We start from the raw sequence: 18,674 nt of genomic DNA, 5'->3' as shown, positions 1-18,674 counted from the left end.
ATGTCATGAGACATAGGATTAATGACCAGTCACTGAGCATAGGTCTTTTATTTTGAAATCCTCTCTATACCAAGGAGGACGTTGGCCTTCAAAACCATATCACTGGTAGGTGCTGAGGAATGAGATGGCGCAGACACAGAAACAGGAGTCAGGTAGGCCGGTAGACCTCTGGGGGCAAGCCCAGTTCTCATCATTGTACTACAAAAAATGTAAAAACATATAGGATGGCAGTGATAGGTGCTATATTTAAAATATTTGCCATTAGTGACATCCAGTAAGATCCCTATGTTTCATGTGTTGCACTAATTGAATAATTCTTGATTTGTTAAAAATAAGTCCCAGCCGGGCTTGGTGCTCACGCCTGTAATCCTAGCACTTTCGGGAGGCTGAAGCGGGTGGATTGTCTGAGCTCAGGAGTTCAAGACAGCCTGGGCAACATGGTGAAACCCTGTCTCTACTAAAAATACAAAAAATTAGCCAGGCATGGCGGTGTGCACCTGTAGTCCCAGCTACTCAGTAAGCTGAGGCAGGAGAATTGGTTGACCCCGGGAGGCAGAGGTTGCAGTGAACCGAGATCGCGCCATTGCACTCCAGCCTGGGTGACAGAGCAAGACTCAGTCTCCAAAAATAAAAATAAAAAATAAGTCTCAAAGGATATTTTAAGCCTTTTCAACTAAATATGTCGTTGGAAATACAGTAATACCTTGTATAGCAGAATGTAAGCAGTGAACAATTTATTCAAATATTTCATGATATCTTAAACCCATTAAGCTTCCATTCATGTAATAAACTTCTCCCAAATATTGGGCTTTTCCTATAACTGCTTATAAAAATGTTTCACTGTTTGTGTATTGGAGAACCGCCTGTTTACAATTACAGAGGATTTAGGTGCGCAGAGTATTTTTTAAAGTCACATGGGACATATCTTCCTTGTCCTTGCAGGAGATCTAACATTCTGGATCTCTGAGTTATTAAGAGAACCAGAGGGACCCCTGGCATTTCCAAAATGCCCCCTTGGAGTGGCATTACTGTTGCCAAGGACCTCTGCTTGAATACATCCAAAAGCACAAAATGATTCCATTTGCCGCAATATTGTCAGTTTCAGACAGAGTAGGCACGGGGTGTCTTTGGTTATTACCAAAGCAACAGTCCAGCCATGGTCAGCGTGAGCATCCGTCCTCAGTTTACTTAAGAAAAGAATCACAATACGAAAGACATTTAAATTCCCTGCAAATTAAGATCAAAAAGGGAATTTAAAATAGGACTGTCATTCAGTACTTGAAAGGAAACTTTAATGAATAGGTTAAGCAAAATAAAGCAGACTTGGATTTTTCTGAAGGTATGGCCATCTAGAACGATGGTCATGATGAGCTCTTTCTCGAGAGTATGAAATCCAGAAAACTGCTTTTTACCTTTTAAATCCATCACAGGTCCCTCATTGGGCGTTCACCGTGGCCTTTAGTCATGGCTGCGGGGCTTTTCCACCTGGAGTTGGAGAGCCACAGTGATGGGGGACCCCTCCGCCACCTTTGTGCCCAGAGTTCAAATAGCAGATCTGGGGTAGGGATGATGGTTGAAGTTCCACTCGGCCCAAAACTCCTCCATCCACTTGAGGCCTCAGAGCCCCTAATCCCATCACGGTTGCTAAGCCTCAGCAGGATAGAGAGGATGTGGGATGGTAAATAAGACATAAACTCAGCTTTACCAAGGGAACTGCCCCCAGCATTGTGAGACACAGACTTGAAGAAAGAGGTGGGAGCAGGTGGCTTTATGTCGATGTACAACCACGTCTAACATAGTTTGTTCAAGCTCTTCTCAGGTTGCCTTGTAGAATGCTTTCTTTGCTCTTTATAATAATACTTTTTTGCATTTTAATTTCAGTTCTGTATTAACTTCACCCCTTGACACAGTACAGAATTTCAGGTAAGCTTTTAATATTGCGCCTCTGTCTGAATAAACGAGAGTGACTATATTACCCCGCCCATTTCGAAGCTTCCTGAAAACAGTGGGCTTTTGAATAAAATGAACGATATGTGCATTCTTATAATAGAAAGTAGAAAATATCTCCTTGTTGAACTGTATCATAGTTATAATGTCTAATGGGAAAAATAAAATTAGTTTTATTATTTTAATAAGACATTAAAGTCATTGTAATTTTATGTAAGACTTTCGCATGCAACAAAGGAAATCTCGCAAATCAAAGAAAAAAGTTATTTTGTAAAATATTTTAAAATAACTGACTTGAAACCGGCCAGGTGCGGTGGCTCACGCCTGTAATCCCAGCACTTTGGGAGGCTGAGGCAGGCGGATCATGAGGTCAGGAGATCGAGACCATCCTGGCTAACACGGTGAAACTCTGTCTCTACTAAAAATACAAAAAAAAAAAAAAATTAGCTGGTCATGGTGGCAGGCACCTGTAGTCCCAGCTACTCAGGAGGCCGAGGCAGGAGAATGGTGTGAACCTGGGAGGCGGAGCTTGCAGTGAGCCAAGATCGTGCCACTGCACTCCAGCCTGGGTGACAGAGCGAGACTCTGTCTCAAAAAATAATAAAATAACTGACTTGAAATCCAAAATACTAAATGTTTGACCCTTGCTTTACTATAAACATCAGAATAAATTATAAATAAATCAAAGAGTCGGAAATAAAAATTAAACTATATAAAATCTAGAAAAAGTAAAATTCAATAGTTTTCAAGCCTCTAAAACTGAGACAACTTTCCAGGCTTACAAATAATAAATAGAACCACAACGAAAAGATGGACAGATTTGAGAGGAAGGGAGAGAAAATCAAAGCACACAGAAAATGTCCGGGCACGGTGACTCACGCCTGTAATCCCAGCACTTCGGGAGGCCAAGGCAGGAAGATTACTTGAGGCCTGGAGTTCTAAACCAGCCTGGGCAATATAGCGAAATCCTGTTTCTGCAAAAAATTGTAAAAATTAGCCAGGTGTGGTGGTATGCACCTGTAGTCCCAGCTACTCGGGAGGCTAAGGTGGGCTTGAGGCCAGGAATTCGAGGCTGCATTGAGCTGTGATGGTGTCCTTGCACGCCAGCCTGGTTGTCACAGCAAGACTCTGTCTCAAAAAAAAAAAAAAAAGGCCAGGCACGTTGGCTCACGCCTGTAATTCCAGCACTTTGGGAGGCCAAGGCAAGTGGATCACCTGAGGTCAGGAGTTCAAGACCAGCCTGGCCAACATGGCAAAACCCCGTCTCTACTAAAAATACAAAAATTAGCTGGGGTGGTGGTGGGGCACCTGTAATCCTAGCCACTTGGGAGGCTGAGGCATGAGAATTGCTTGAACCCGGGATGCGGAGGTTGCAGTGAGCCAAGATCGGCCACTGCACTCCAGCGTGGGCAACAGAGTGAGACTGTGTCTCAAAAAAAAAAAAAAAAAAGATTCATTAGCAACTGTAGTTGTCAATAATAAATAAATTGATTATACATTTACTCAAATATTACAACTGTTAAAATGCAGTAAATATGGAAAACATTTAAGATTTTCATTTACTAGGTGAAACTATATATGTACTATAGGTACAACTAGGTATTTATATGTAGTAAAAATTTGTACGAGATTTAATACTTAGGATATAATGAATGAGTGATGATTACAGCTGTAGTACTTAAAAGTAAAGCACCTAGCATCTTTTTTAAACCTTTTATTGATGTATATGTCAGTATGCACAGAAGAGTACCTGATCATAAAAGGACAGCTCAGTGCATTTTCACCAGAGAACACACCCATTTAACTATAACCCACACCAAGAAGTAGAGTATTACCAGCACCCCAGAAGCCCCCCAACCCCACTGCTGCTGACCCTCTCTCCCCCGACCTGACCACCTCCCTAGGGGTAGATTTTAAATGGCACTGAAATATAACAGAGTGTTAACCAAAGCCACATTTGGCTGGTTAGGACTGCAAGTGTTGTTTGCCTTCTATTTTTTTCGGTTTTTCAATCGCTCTTCTCCATGATAACGGATTACACTGTATTTTACTCTAACTTCCATTTATGACTTATAAATTAACTCCTGCATTTAGTCACATGAAATGCCTCTTTTTGAGCCGGGTGTGGTGGCTCACGCCTGTAATCCCAACACTTTGGGAGGCTGAGGCAGGTGGATCACCTGAGGTAAGGAGTTCAAGACCAGCCTGACCAACATGTTTGTGAAACCCCATCTCTACTAAAAATACAAAAATTAGCTGGACGTGGTGACGGGCACCTGTAATCCCAGCTACTCGGGAGGCTGAGGCAGGAGAATCGCTAGAACCCAGGAGGCAGAGGTTGCAGTGAGCCGAGATCACACCACTGCACTCCAGTCTGGGGGACAGAGCAAGACTCTGTCTTAAAAAAAAAAAAAGAAAAAGAAATTCTTCTTTTTGAAATGGATCTTTGCTATTTGAATTTAGGAATAGGATCAGCTCCTTTGTTCCTTTGGTATTAGAATCGGAAACACGCGTTCTAGTTGGGAAGCTTTCCTCGTACCTGTTTGTTGCAGATGCCTTCTGTTGCGAGGCAGCCCCCTTGGTTTCTCAGTGCACATGCTGTGTATGATGGCTTTTCTTCCTTGGAAGCAAAGGTGGAAAGCAAACGCTGTGCTCTGCCTCCCTCTCCCTCTGGCACTAGCCCATGTGCTGCTGTCCCTCCTCTGCCTGGAAGGGCCTGGCCTGCGCCCATCTCCAGAGTCAGCTGTGCTGCTGGCTCCGGCTCCCGCAGATTAGAGCGAGCTGCACAAGCGATAACCAATTGAGAAGCCCAGATACAGTCTCCCGTTTCTATCACAGAGACTGGAAACACCCCCTGCACGTAATGGGGATGTTAGACCTTGGTGACACCTGCTCCCAAAGGGGACTGTTCTTGGTGTCACCACTTTGAGAAACCAAAAGAAAGGTCAACTCCTAACCCAACGAGCTGGGCTCACAAAACCTTCCGCCAGTCCACATTCTCTTCCTGCGCTATTTACAATCAACCAGAGGGCTCAAGGAGCTGGACAGAAATATGTTTGAGTCATTGTCATAACAAATGGTTATTTTTTTGGTACTTGAGATGCAGGATATGTAATGTCATCTGTTTCAATAGCAGTTCACAAAGTGAGTCAGTGAAGCACAGGGTGTCTTCCCACGTAGGACTCTTGGTTCCTGGTCATAGGCATTGAGTCACAGAGCCCGTATCAGGGCTCCCAAGACCAGCCCCAGGTGGACTCAGGACTCTGCCATCCGCGCTCTCGTGGCTGTGATTACAGTGAAAAGACATAAGGCAGAATCAGCAAAGGGAAGGGTGTGTGAGTTGACATTTGGAGGAAGCCAGCACCAGCTTCCAAGAGTCCTCTCCTGGTGGAGTCACACGGGATGGGCTTAATTCCTCCAGCAGTGAGTGGTGACAACACTTGTAACATGCTGTCTACCAGGGAAGCTCATTAAAGTCTCGGTGTCCAGGCTTGTATTAGGGGCTGTTCAGGTCGGCCGCCTCTGCCTAGCACGTGCCTAAATTCCAGACTTCCAGCAGGAAAGCGGGTACTCAGCATAAACCTCCTTATTTATGCAGCGTAGGCAGCGTGAGCCACTCTTATCAAAGAATGGCAGGAACCCTCCCCAAATCCCAGCTCCCTGGTGCCAGCCACCACCTTTGCAGGCAGGTCTTTCCAAGGATGGCAGCCTCAGGCCTTTCCTGCACAGAACCTTAGGCTGGAAGGGAGGTAGCCATGCTCCAGTCCATCTTCACAGCTTACGTGTGAGGAAACTGAGACCCAGAAAGATGGCATGGCTTCCCCAAGATTCTGAAACTCCCCCGTGGTCCAGCCAGGATGGGGCCCAGGGGTTCTGTTCCACCCACGGCCAGGGCTTTTGCGGTTGTGCTTCACAGAGGGCCGTGATGGCCACACAGGTCGAGCTCCTTGTTTTTTTAATATCCCAAGACACAGTTAGTAAAACTTATTAGACACTTTGATTAAAGAATTGAGCTTTTGGCCGGGCATGGTGGCTCGTGCCTGTAATCCCAGCACTTTGGGAGGCCAAGGCGGGTGGAGCACCTGAGGTCAGGAGTTCGGGACCAACCTGGCCAACATGGTGAAACCCTGTCTCTACTAAAAAATGCAAAAATTAGCCAGGCATGGTGATGCACACCTGTAGTCCCAGCTACTCGGGAGGCTGAGGCAAGAGAATCACTTGAACCTGGAAGCGGAGGTTGCAGTGAGCCAAGGTCGCGCCACTGCACTCCAGCCAGGGCAACAGAGCAAGAAAGAAAAAAGAAGAATTGAGTTTTGGCCAGGCATGGTGGCTCATCCCTGTAATCCCAGCACTTGGGGAGGCTGAGGCAGGCAGATTGGTTGAGCTCAGGAGTTCAAGACCAGCCTGGGCAAGATGGTGAGACCTTGTCTCTAAAAGAAAAAGAATTGAGCTTTCCAGTGTGATGGAGCTGTCTAAACTGTGGATCCGCCAATCGCATATATAAGTATATAGTGATCAAGCCCATTATTGCATCAAATCAACTGGCCTACGCTGTGCACGGGAGGAATGCATCAGGGTACAACATTTACATGAACAGAACAGTCACGGTGTTGTAAAAAAGAAAAAGACAAGAAGGCAGGTCAACAAATGTTAATAGTGATTGCCTCTGGATGGCAGAATGATGGACGAATCTTTTTTTTCTATTTTTTTCTACATTTTCTATAATGAGTGTGTAGTATTTTTAAATCGGAAAAAATGTATTCCAGCACATTGGGGAGGCAGAAGCAGAACTGTTTGAACCCAGGAGTTTGAGACCAGCCTGGGCAACATAGTGAGACCTCATCTCTACAAAAAGTTTAAAAAATTAGCCAGGTGTGATGGTGTGTGCCTGTAGTCCCAGCTAATCTGGAGACTGAGGCGGGAGGATCACTTTAGTCTGGGAGGTCGAAGCTGCAGTGAGCTAGGATCGCACCACTGCAGTCCAGCTTGGGTGACAGAGAAAGACCCTGTCTCTCTAAAAAAAAAAATATATATATATATATTTCTTAAAGTTTGTTTGGAATATATATATATATATTTTTTTTTTTCCAAACTAAGAAATTGTGCTACTCAGCCAGGCGCGGTGGCTCACGCCTATAATCCCAGCACTTTGGGAGGCCGAGGCGGGCAGATGACTTTAGTTCAGGAGTTTGAGACCAGCCCAGCCAACATGGTGAAACCCCATTTCTACCAAAAAAAAAAAACACAAAAATTAGCTGGGCGTGGTGGGGCACACTACTCAGGAGGCTGGGCCGCAAGAATCGTTGAACCCAGGAGGTGGAGGTTGCAGTGAGCTGAGATCACACCACTGCATGCCAGCCTGGGCGACAGAGTGAGACTCTGTCTCAAAAAAAAAAAAAAGAAAAAAAGCAGTTGTGCTACTCACCACTTGTCTGCAGCCCCCTGACCATGGCTGTCTCCATCAGTGCCACTGAACTGGAGACAGCCCCGCTGAAAGCAGGCTCAGTTATCAAAGGGAGCACAGAGGCTGGGCGCGGTGGCTCACGCCTGTAATCCCAGCACTTTGGGAGGCCGAGGCGGGTGGATCATGAGGTCAGGAGTTTGAGACCAGCCTGTCTCTACTAAAAATACAAAAATAATCTGGGCATGGTGTCGTGCACCTTTAGTCCGAGCTACACGGAAGGCTGAAGCAGGAGAATTGCTTGAACCCAGGAGGCGGAATTTGTGGTGAGGCAAGATCATGCCACTGCACTTTAACCTGGGCAACAAAGCGAGACTCCTTCTCAAAAAAAAAAAAAAAAAAAGCAGAAACTGGTTCAGCCTTGTTTAGAAGGGCAATTTGGAAATTTCTAAGGAAATTCTAAATGTGCAATATTTAAAATGACTCAGCACTTCCATACGCACAAAGATAGGGGTAGAGGAATATTCCCTGTGACACTGTTTGTGGTAGGAAAAGACAGACTCGGGCCCAGTTCCATCAGGAGGAATCTGGTTAAATTACAGAATTTCCGAGTGCTGGAACACTGCACAGCCGTGAGAAAGTAACAGCACTGCTGAAGATGTTAGCATTGTCCTGAGTGATTTCGGCAAAAAGAACTAACCCAGAATCAGGGGAGATGGCGTCTTGTCAAACTTTTTTATACAGGTAGAGAGTATAGAACTCATAAAAGCTATTTGTAAAATGACAAGTTTATTGGATTAGAAATCTAAGAACCAAGGCCAGGCGCGGTGGCTCACACCTGTAATCCCAGCACTTTGGGAAGCTGAGGTGGGTGGATCACCTGAGGTCGGGAGTTTGAGACCAGCCTGACCAACATGGAGAAACCCTGTCTCTACTAAAAATACAAAATTAGCTGGGTGTGGTGGCAAATGCCTGTGATCCCAGCTACTGGGGAGGCTGAGGCAGGAGAATGACTTGAACCCGGGAGGCGGAGGTTGTAGTGAGCCAAGATCTCACCGGCAACAAGAGCAAAACTCCGTCTCAAAAAAAAAAGAAATCTAAGAACCTAATATATCAGAGAATGTTAAATTTCTTGGGTATGATGATGATATTGTAGTTACATAGGGAAATATCCTTATTCTTAGGAGATACATACTGAAATATTTAGAGCCGAGTGTCATGTCAGCAACTTACTTTAAAAATGTTCATTCAGCAAAAAGCCGGGTGCAGTGGCTCACACCTGTAATCCCAGCACTTTAAGGCAGGCAGATCACTTTGAGGTCAGGAGTTTGAGACCAGCCTGGCCAACATGATGAAACCCCGTCTCTGCTAAAAATACAAAAATTAGCCAGGCGTGGTGGCACACACCTATAGTCCCAGCTGTTTGGGAGGCTGAGGCAGGAGGATCGCTTGAACTCAGGAAGCAGAGGTTGCAGGGAGCCAAGATCGCACCACTGCACTCCAGTCTGGGCAACAGAGCAAGACTCAATCTTTAAAAAAAAAAAAAAAAAAAAAAAAAAAAGCAGTTGGGCCAGGCACAGTTGAAGCCTGTAATCCCAGCCCTTTGGAAGGCCAATGTGGGAGGATGGCTTGAAGTTATGAGTTTAAGACCAGCCTTGGCAACAAGCAAGACCCTGTCTCTTCAAAAAAAGTTTTTTTAATTAGCCAGGTGTGGTGGTACATGCCTGTAATCCCAGCTACTTAGGAAGCTGAGGCAGGAGGATCGTTTGAGCCCAGGAGTTTAAGGCTGCAGTGAGCCATGATTGTGCCATTGCACTCCAGCCTGGACAACAGAGACCATGTCTCTAAAAAAAACAAAGGAGAGAGAGAAAAGAAAAGATATTTAAAAGAAGCTAAAGACTTCTTAAAAAAAAAAAAAAAGAAAAACAATTACCAAGCACTTACTAAAGATGTTAGTTACAAGGCTGGGCACAGCAGCTCATGCCTGTAATTCCAGCACTTCGGGAGGCCAAGGCAGGAAAATTGCTTGAGCCCAGGAGTGCAAGACCAGCCTGGGCAACACAGTGAGACCCCACCTCTATTTAACAAAATAAAATAAATCAGTTCAAAAGTTAGTCTTTATCTCCCTCCACACCTTCAGGCAGCCCAAACCAGAAGTGGGCAGCTTGACAGCTTCAGGTTGTTGAAGGCTTGGACTCAACAAAGCTTTGCGTAGCTAGCAGGGCTGTTCTGAACTTGGAAGCACCGAGCAGTAACCTCTCCCTTTCCCGTGTCTTTGCTCTCCAGTTCCGGGAGGAACCCGTGCAATAGCTCGGTGCCGCGTGACCTCCGGCCGCCGGCCAGCCTCATCGGCCAGGAGGTGGTTCTCGTCTTCTTTCTCCTGCTCTTGTTGGTCTGGTTCCTGAATCGCGAATTTGAAGTCAGCTACCGCCTCCACTACCACGGAGACGTGGAAGCGGATCTTCACCGCACCAAGATCCAGAGCATGCGGGACCAGGCAGACTGGCTGCTGAGGAACATCATCCCCTACCACGTGGCTGAGCAGCTGAAGGTGTCCCAGACCTACTCCAAGAACCACGACAGCGGAGGGGTGATCTTCGCCAGCATCGTCAACTTCAGCGAGTTCTACGAGGAGAACTACGAGGGCGGCAAGGAGTGCTACCGGGTCCTCAATGAGCTCATCGGGGACTTTGACGAGCTCCTAAGCAAGCCGGACTACAGCAGCATCGAGAAGATCAAGACCATCGGAGCCACGTACATGGCAGCGTCAGGGCTGAACACCGCGCAGGCCCAGGACGGCAGCCACCCACAGGAGCACCTGCAGATCCTGTTCGAGTTCGCCAAGGAGATGATGCGCGTGGTGGACGACTTCAACAACAACATGCTGTGGTTCAACTTCAAGCTCCGCGTTGGCTTCAACCATGGACCCCTCACGGCCGGGGTCATCGGCACCACCAAGCTGCTGTACGACATCTGGGGAGACACCGTCAACATCGCCAGCAGGATGGACACCACCGGCGTGGAGTGCCGCATCCAGGTGAGTGAAGAGAGCTACCGCGTCTTGAGCAAGATGGGCTATGACTTCGACTACAGAGGGACCGTGAATGTCAAGGGGAAAGGCCAGATGAAGACCTACCTGTACCCAAAGTGCACGGACCACGGGGTCATCCCACAGCACCAGCTGTCCATCTCCCCAGACATCCGTGTCCAGGTGGACGGCAGCATCGGACGGTCTCCCACAGACGAGATTGCCAACCTGGTGCCTTCTGTCCAGTATGTGGACAAGATATCTCTGGGTTCTGACAGCAGTACGCAGGCCAAGGACGCCCACCTGTCCCCCAAGAGACCCTGGAAGGAGCCCGTCAAAGCCGAAGAAAGGGGCCGATTTGGCAAAGCCATAGAGAAAGACGACTGTGACGAAACAGGAATAGAAGAAGCCAACGAACTCACCAAGCTCAACGTTTCAAAGAGTGTGTGAGGCGGCGCCCACCCGCTGCCCGAGGTGCTCTGTTTGTCGAAACACAATAATATTTGTATTTGGCTGTTGTGCTTTCCAAGCGCCACAGTTGCCCTCCCTGGACGTGGTGTTATGTGGTCATTTCAGCCCTAACTTCTGTGTGGATCACAGTTATTCAGGGTTCATTTTCATCCATTTCTTTCCTTTCGCTCCCTTCCCTGGAAACCCTGCTGCCTCTGGGTCATCCGTTCAGCACGTGGTGGAGAACAAGTGCCTTCAGGGCTGGCCTCAGCCTCGAGTCTCGGGACAGAGGCCGCCAGTGGAGATCATGGCTTTGGGTATTATTTGACTTTTAGAACAAAAGCTGTGGTTAAGATCTCATTTTTATTGCTTTTTCCCACGTCCCATGAGACACTATTTTCGGTTCTCTGGCTAATACCCTGTTTTTGAGTTTATTTTGTTTCTGTCTATGTCACAGTGTTCCCCTGCGACCCAACCTCTCTATGTAAGCACACATGCGCGCACACACTTGCATTCATGAATCTGATATAAAGTGCCAGTAATCTACCAAGAGGGAGTGCGAAGGTGGCGCATCACGACAGCTCCGCCACCCCCCATTGCCCACCTGCACTTTCCCGAGCACCGGGCCCCGTGGGCTGTGGGCAAGCCGTGCTCCCTGCACTGAGCGGGTTTAGGGGCTCCCCCACAAGCATGCAGGCCAAGATGGCAAATGCCAGCCGGGCACGACGCCCGTGTGCCCAGGCCTCGGGGGTCTCAGAGCTGCCTCTCACCCCTGACCCTCCACCCAGGGGTCTTCCCGTCGGGAGTGGAGGCGTTGGTCCTGGAAGCTGACTCATCAGAGAGGGAACCACCAAATAAACATCCGAGGTTGCATTTATTTATTTATTTATTTACCCTGAAGCATGTGCGCTCCCGGGAGGGGTGCTGGGTCCTCAGGGTGGGGGGACGTAGCCACAGGGGAGGGCAGTTCCCAGGAAGGTAACCAGATGTCTCTTTTGTGTTTTGGCCACCTGGGGCCGCCCTCAACCTCCCCACCCCAAAAGGGGTCTGAGTGGGACCCCAAAGTATGGCCAGTGCGATTCTGAGGCTAGGGGAATAGAAGAAGCCCACCAGCTGCCCCTGCCACCCGCGGGGGCTCCTCCCTGCCAGGGTCCAGCTCAGAACCACGGGGGTCTGGGCCAGCAGCACCAGTGCCATCTTGGCTTCCACAAATTCAAGAAGCTTCTTGGCTCCCTCCCGCTCTCAGATGGCACAGGGCCTATCTGTGGCAGGATTTAATCCGGGGAGCGAATTCCAGCTCTGAGATGGAGTTCTCACACCGTATCTAGGGACAGAGGCATCTGGATGCAAACACGGGGTTTGTGGGGTGCGGAATCCCAAGGGTGGCGCGGGAGACCCAGGGGAGCTCCCTCTGGGCACTCAGCTGCTGGTCCTGTCTGATTATGTTTTGCCACATTGAGTCTGAAGTTTATGTGGAAGTGAACTCGCCCGAGTTGTCCGGTCGGAGTCGTAGCCACTCTTTCAGGGGACCCCGGTGACGCCGATGAGGCCCGGGGCGCACTCCTTGTCAGTCTTGCCCCATGTCCCTGTGCGTTTTGCTTTCCGCTGTCAAATCTCACTGTCTCGTTCTCACACCGCATCAGTCCCCATCATCACTCCTCCTCCCCAAAGACATACAGATTGCCCTCCCCGGCATGAAGACATCACGATTCTGACCCGCCACCTCTCCAGGGGTGGTGCCCGGGATGGCCACCCAGCAGGACAGCCAAAGCCGGGATCCCGGCGTCCTGGGGGTCCAGGGCACCTCCCCCCATTAGCTGTAAGGTTTCCCGTCAGGTGTGACTGTCAGTTTGCTGGTCTTCCAATACCGAAGAAAGGGTGGTTGTGACAATACCTCTTGCTTCTAAAGAATGTATTATAAAACACCACAGATATTTTTTTTCCTTAAAAAACACTACCTGATGCTTTCCTTGTTCGTGAGGATTGTGGTCACATGAAGCTCTTTCTGCATCAGTATTAAGGTGTGTATTTGAATGTCCTCCCCTCCCTTTTCCCCTCCAGGCTGTGTACCTTTGAGGGGCTGGGTGTTTGCTCACGTCCTTGCTGTCTCGCTCAGAACATGCTCCGCAAAGTTCTCCACACGCACTTCTTCCCCATCAAGCCTGTTTCCTTCCCCAACCACAAAGGTGTTTGGGATTCCTCACCCCGGGAAACCAAGGAGCTGCAAAGTGGAGTCTGATTTAGCCCCATGCAGACTCACCCAGAGCTTAACGTTGTCTTTCAAACACCCTGAGCCTTCCTAAACAGCCAGTGCAGACGTTCTCTCTGGGCCACGAAGCCCCTCGGGTCCTCCCCGTCCCCTGCTCCGACGCATACCTCAGTGCAGAACTGCAGAATCTCTGCAGCGGAAACGCCGTGCATCTCTGTCTGTTGGCAGCGAGCACATCGTGCTGGAGACACGAGTTTCTAAGCAGCTGGCACGAGGGCTGCTGACGGCATGGGTCGTGCTTCAGGGTGGCAATACCTCTTAGGAACTTAGGGCAGGAAGCAATACTTCAGCATTGAATGTGTGTAAATAGTTGCTTTGAGTTGCAATTGCTATTTTCTTCTCAGTCCCAGCTCAGATCGAATTATATATCCATATATATATATATATATATATATATGGTAAACAAGCACACACAATTTTATCCAATGCAAACAAATGTAGAGCATCAGTTACAAAACCCTCGAATAGCTTGAGAGCCCCGCAGGCTCTGCCACACCCGTGACTTCATCCACACTGACGTCACCCGCGGGGGCTCCCCCTGCACATTTGCACACGATCCAGAGAGCCGAAGGCCGCGTGCTTCCTGTCACATGGGCTATAATCATTTGTAGTTTCCAAAGACACGTCTGCATTTGAATTTCTAGATTTTCGAGGTAAGGAGTTTGTTTTTTTTTAATTGGTTGTTTGGAAAATCACATCATGCCTAGAATCTGAAATTGAATTAGCAAGAACCTACTGTTTGCATTTTACATATTTCCTTTGACCTGCTCTTTTTAAATTGTTAATTCTAATAATTTCAAAATGCATTCACTGAAGAAATGGACATTAAAATATACTAAAATTTAAATATATGATGCCTGGTATTTTCTTATTGAAAAGATGAGCACTGCTTCAGAGAGGAGGGCCGTCTTCCTTGGACGTCTCGTGTTTTCTGTGATCTGTGGCTCACCTGGGTGGGTTTGCCTTTCCTTCACATCATGACTTCAGAAACAGGGCAAGTAAAAAACCCTGTTTGTGTATATGTTATTTTTTTAATTGGATCTATTTGCTCCAGTTAACTTGAGTTGAAAAGTATTTATTTTTACACAGAATTTTTTAAACAATAAAAGTAAGGTTGCAGGACAAGTTTTGCTTGTGAGATTTTCCCTATCAGGCCTTCTAAATAGTTTTCTGCAACATCTTAAGGAATTGAGGGAAAAAAAAAGTAGGTTTTCTGAAAAGGAAAGAGTGATTGCAGGTACACAGATCACTGGGGTCCCAGGTGTTTTGAGGAAGTCACAAAGCCACTTCAGAATCTGTTTAAAGTCATAGAGCCTCTTCCCAGAAAAACACACATGCCATTTTTTACATTTCTTGGGAGTTCACCACACTCCTGAATCTGAGGCCAAACTATGGATCTTCCAGGGGTTAGAGCCTCTTCCCCTGTAGGGGTTTTCCTGATGAGTTATTTTTTTTTAATTTTTATTTACTTAGACAGAGTCTCACTCTGTCACCCAGGCTGGAGTGCAGTGGTGCGATCTCAGCTCACTGCAACCTCTGCCTCCTGGGTTCAAGCAATTCTCGTGCCTCAGCCTCCCTAGCAGCTGGGATTACAGGCATACACCACCACACCCGGGTAATTTTTGTATTTTTAGTAGAGACTGGGTTTCACCATGTTGGCCAGGCTGGTCTCGAACTCCTGGCCTCAAGTGATCCGTGCGCCTCAGCCTCCCAAAGTGCTGGGATTACTGGCGTGAGCCACTGTGCCCGGCCTGGTGAGTTAAGTATTTATGACCAACTTTAGGGCACAAAGATTCTTTTGTAGACTCCGCAAAGGGAGCTGAATTCACGGCTTCTGGTGGTTACTCATGGACTTGCGGGGGTGCCGCCTCCAGGTGATTCTCTGCTGGAGCTCGGGGTCAATGAGGATGCTATTTGATGAGGTCACTCTCCTCCCGAGTCGTCACTGCAGGCCTCCCTGGCCACCTTTCCAGCTTAGGGAATAACCATCCTTGCTGCCTTGAGGGTCTTGTAAGAACGGAGGTTTTGTTTGGTTTTTTTTTGGAGACAGGGTCTCATTTTGTCACCCAGGCTGGAGTGCAGTGACCATCAGGGCTCACTGCAGCCCCGACCTGCCCTGGCTCAGGTGATCCTCCCACCTCAGCCTCCTGAGTAGCTGGGACTACAGGTGCGCAACACCGTGCCCAACTAATTTTTGTATTTTTTTGCAGAGACGGGGTCTTGTCATGTTGGCCAGGCTGGTCTCGAACTCCTGGGTTCAAGTGATCCGTCCTCCTCAGCCTCCCAAAGTGCTGCGATTACAGGCGTGAGCCACCGTGCCCAGCCAGAACGTAGGTCTTTCTACTAGAAAGGGCACCCAGGGACTTAGAGGATTTCTCAAACAGCCAAGAAAGGCAGCCTCTAATTTTTGCAATCAGCCCCAGAACTGATCATTTGCGGTTTCTCTTTCATCTGAAATCTTGTTCACCTGGTTGCTTTTCCCCACTGTGGGAATCTATCGCTGTGGCCACCTGGAATAGATCCCACATACTGGGAAAGTGAAACTAACTGGAGAAAGCCAAGAGGAAGCGATTAAGAAAAAGTACACGCTTGCACGCAATGGACATGTACATTTAAAACCTTCCCAAGTGTCTATTTTTATACAGTTCCTTTGTAAAAATTGTTTTTTTAAATAGCATGACTCTAAAGAGTTGTTACTGAATATTAGAGTAATTTAAGCTTGGGGAATTCTCGTATCCCTGCTGGGCCTGAAAGTGTGAAGGACTTAAGTAATCCGCTTGCCTGTTAGAATCTCATTCAACAGCAGGGATTCTTAATTGTTTTTTTTTCGGGGGTGGGGAGGGGTTTGGCTCGCAAAGGCTTTGATAATTTGATGAAGGTTATGGTTCCTTTGTCCAGAAAAAATGCACATAAAAACAACTTTTGATTTTTGTTGTTGTTGTTGTTGTTGTTCCTTTGTTTGGTGTTTTTGAGACAGAGTCTGGCTCTCTCGCCCAGGCTGGAGTGCAGTGGTGCGATCTCAGCTCACTGCAACCTCCGCCTCCCAGGTTCAAGTGATTCTTCTGCGTCAGTTACCTGAGTAGCTGGGATTACAGGCGCTCATGCCATCATGCCTGGCTAACTTTTGTATTTTTAGTAGAGACAGAGTTTCACCACATTGGCCAGGCTGGTCTCAAACTCCAGACCTCAGGTGATCCACTTGCCTCAGCCTCCCTAAGTGCTGGGATTACAGAAGTGAGCCACCGTGCCTGGCCAAATCTTTTGATTTTATATATAATTTCAGGAGTCCACGAATGCAAATAAAGTGCCCCTGATCCACGGTAACCAGAGGAGAGATGACTTTTCATTCCAACTTTCTGCAGATGAGGTTTCCTAGCGTTTCTGGACTCTCCGCTGGAAACCTGATTTGGCATGTCAATGGTACTCATTGATACATGCATTTTTATTTTTATTTTTTTTTGAGACAGAGTCTCACTCTGTTGCCCAGGCTGGAGTGCAGTGGCACGATCTTAGCTCACCACCACCTCCACCTCCTGGGTTCAAACAATTCTGCCTCAGCCTCCTGAGTAGCTGGGATTACAGGCATGCGCCACCACACCTAGCTAAATTTTGTATTTTTAATAGAGATGGGGTTTCACCATGTTGGCCAGGCTGGTCTCGAACTCCTGACTTCAGGTGATCCAACTGCCTTGGCCTCCCAGAGTGCTAGGATTACAGCCATGAGCCACCGCGCCCAGCCTTGATACATGCATTTTTAATCAAAATTATATTTTAGAATTTAATGTGTGAGTTATCTAAATATATTTGAAGAGCTGCTTAAAAAACATTTCAGTACACAAATATGTTAGTTGAATTATTTCCAACAGATAAGTAACATCCAGCCAGTATTTGTTAAGTGTCTACTGTGTGCCAAATAACGCCCTAAACTCCCTTTACTTAGGTTTTTTAATTTACCTACGTTGTTAAATTTGCTGCAATACATGAGAGCATTTGAGAAACAGCTGTGATTAGAAGCTGTGCTTGTCCCAGTGGCTTTACCACTATGAATTCCACTAGTAAACTGAAGGGACTGGGCTCAAGTGATCCACCCACCTCAGCCTCCCAAAGTGCTGGGATTACAGACATGAGCCATCGTGCCTGGCCAACATTTTTAAATAGGGCTCTCAATGTCAACCCTAACGCATGCGAGATGATTTTTTTGTCCATGGCTTTATGGAGAATTCAACCTCTGAATGAAAAGCAACCGAGGCCGGGCATGGTGGCTCCTGCCTGTAGTCCCAGCAGTTTGGGAGGCCGAGGCAAGAGGATCACCTGAGGTCAGGAGCTGAAGACCAGCCTGGCCAACATGGTAAAACCCTGTCTCTACTAAAAATACAAAAATCAAATCAGCCAGGCATAGTGGTGGGCGCCTGTGGTCCCAGCTACTTGGAAGCTAAGGCACGAAAATCGCTTGAACCCACGAGGCAGAGGTTGCAGTGAGCCAGGATTGCACCACTGCACTCCAGCCTGGGCCACAGAGCAAGATTCTCTCTCTCAAAAAAAAAAAGTAACCAACGAGAAAGATTCAGAGAAAACAACTGTACCGCTTCTGTGTTGGTTCCTCGATGAAGGAGCTCATGCCAGCTGCTGCCCATAAGATCATCTTTTTTTTTTCTTTTTTCTTTTTTTTTTTTTTTTGAGACAGAGTTTCACTCTTGTTGCCCAGGCTGGAATGCAATGGCGTGATCTCGGCTCACTGCACCCTCCACCTCCCAGGTTCAAGTGATTCTTCTGCCTCAGCCTCCCAAGTAGTTGGGATTACAGGCATGCACCACCACACCCGGCTAATTTTTTGTGTTTTTAGTAGAGATGGGGTTTCACCATGGCTGGGCTGGTCTTGAACTCCTGACGTCAGGTGATCTGCCTGCCTTGGCCTACCAGAGTGCTGGGATTACAGGCGTGAGCCACCGTGCCCGGCCCACCCATTTTATTTTTAAAACTCCTCCCTCAGCAGTGCTTGGGGTCCTGGCAGGAGGGTCCCAGAGCCAGGCAGAACGAACAAACACTGGCTTGGGTTGGCTGGTGAGAGCCTTTCAGGGTAGTGTATCCTCCCGCAGGGCCCCCGCTGCTCTTTGAAGGAAGAGCCGATGGCTGGGGACCCAGACGTCTCTGCTAATCCCCCCCAGCCCCAGCACAGTGGAGGCAGCACTAGCCCGGCCTCCAGCAGCCCTCCCCAGAGCTGCTCTTTCTGTGTCCTGTCTCCCTCTGACCTTCTTTATTTTCTCATCAAACAAAATCCGTGCCCTCTAGGATGAGAGGAAGATGAACGGGACCAGAAAGAGTTTGTTTGGATTTGTGCGTGTGATTCTGGGATAACGCAAAACAGGATCGGGAAGGATGTGAAAGGGTTCAGGGAGAGAGGAGCGAAATGCCCGCGCCCCGCCCTGACACCCCGCTCTGCTCAGGAGGCCCGGGGGCACAGACATGCTTGTGCCAAGACGCACCTGAACCATCCCCTAGCCCTGCCCTCCCAGGACCCCCATCCCGTATTCTCCACGGCTTTCTAGCCTTCTCTGTCTCCTCCAGAACCGGCCTGTGGG

At 47.9% G+C, this 18,674-nt stretch overlaps 1 protein-coding gene and 1 long non-coding RNA gene across 4 annotated transcripts in view; one reads left to right on the top strand and one right to left on the bottom strand.

Moving 5' to 3' along the window:
- Window positions 1-13,942, top strand: part of ADCY9 (adenylate cyclase 9) — a 153,244-nt gene extending 139,302 nt beyond the window's left edge. For all 3 annotated transcript variants that reach the window (XM_063655086.1, XM_054455750.2, XM_063655085.1), the window contains exons 10-11: window positions 1,882-1,923; window positions 9,635-13,942. In XM_063655086.1, the coding sequence (XP_063511156.1) occupies window positions 1,882-1,923; window positions 9,635-10,826 (1,234 nt within the window). In that variant the 3' untranslated portion in view covers window positions 10,827-13,942. The remainder of the gene's footprint in view (window positions 1-1,881; window positions 1,924-9,634) is intronic.
- LOC134738593 (uncharacterized) lies at window positions 720-5,072 on the bottom strand. Its single transcript, XR_010124458.1, has 3 exons — window positions 4,487-5,072; window positions 2,827-2,921; window positions 720-2,096 (listed from the first exon to the last, which is right to left on the bottom strand). It is a non-coding gene; the product is annotated as an uncharacterized LOC134738593 (long non-coding RNA).
- Window positions 13,943-18,674: the final 4,732 nt, after the last annotated feature.

Source organism: Pongo pygmaeus, chromosome 18 (assembly GCF_028885625.2).
Source record: "Pongo pygmaeus isolate AG05252 chromosome 18, NHGRI_mPonPyg2-v2.0_pri, whole genome shotgun sequence".
NCBI lineage: Eukaryota > Metazoa > Chordata > Mammalia > Primates > Hominidae > Pongo > Pongo pygmaeus.
Note: the sequence above shows the minus strand (reverse complement) of the source record. Positions and strands in the feature narration are given on the sequence as shown.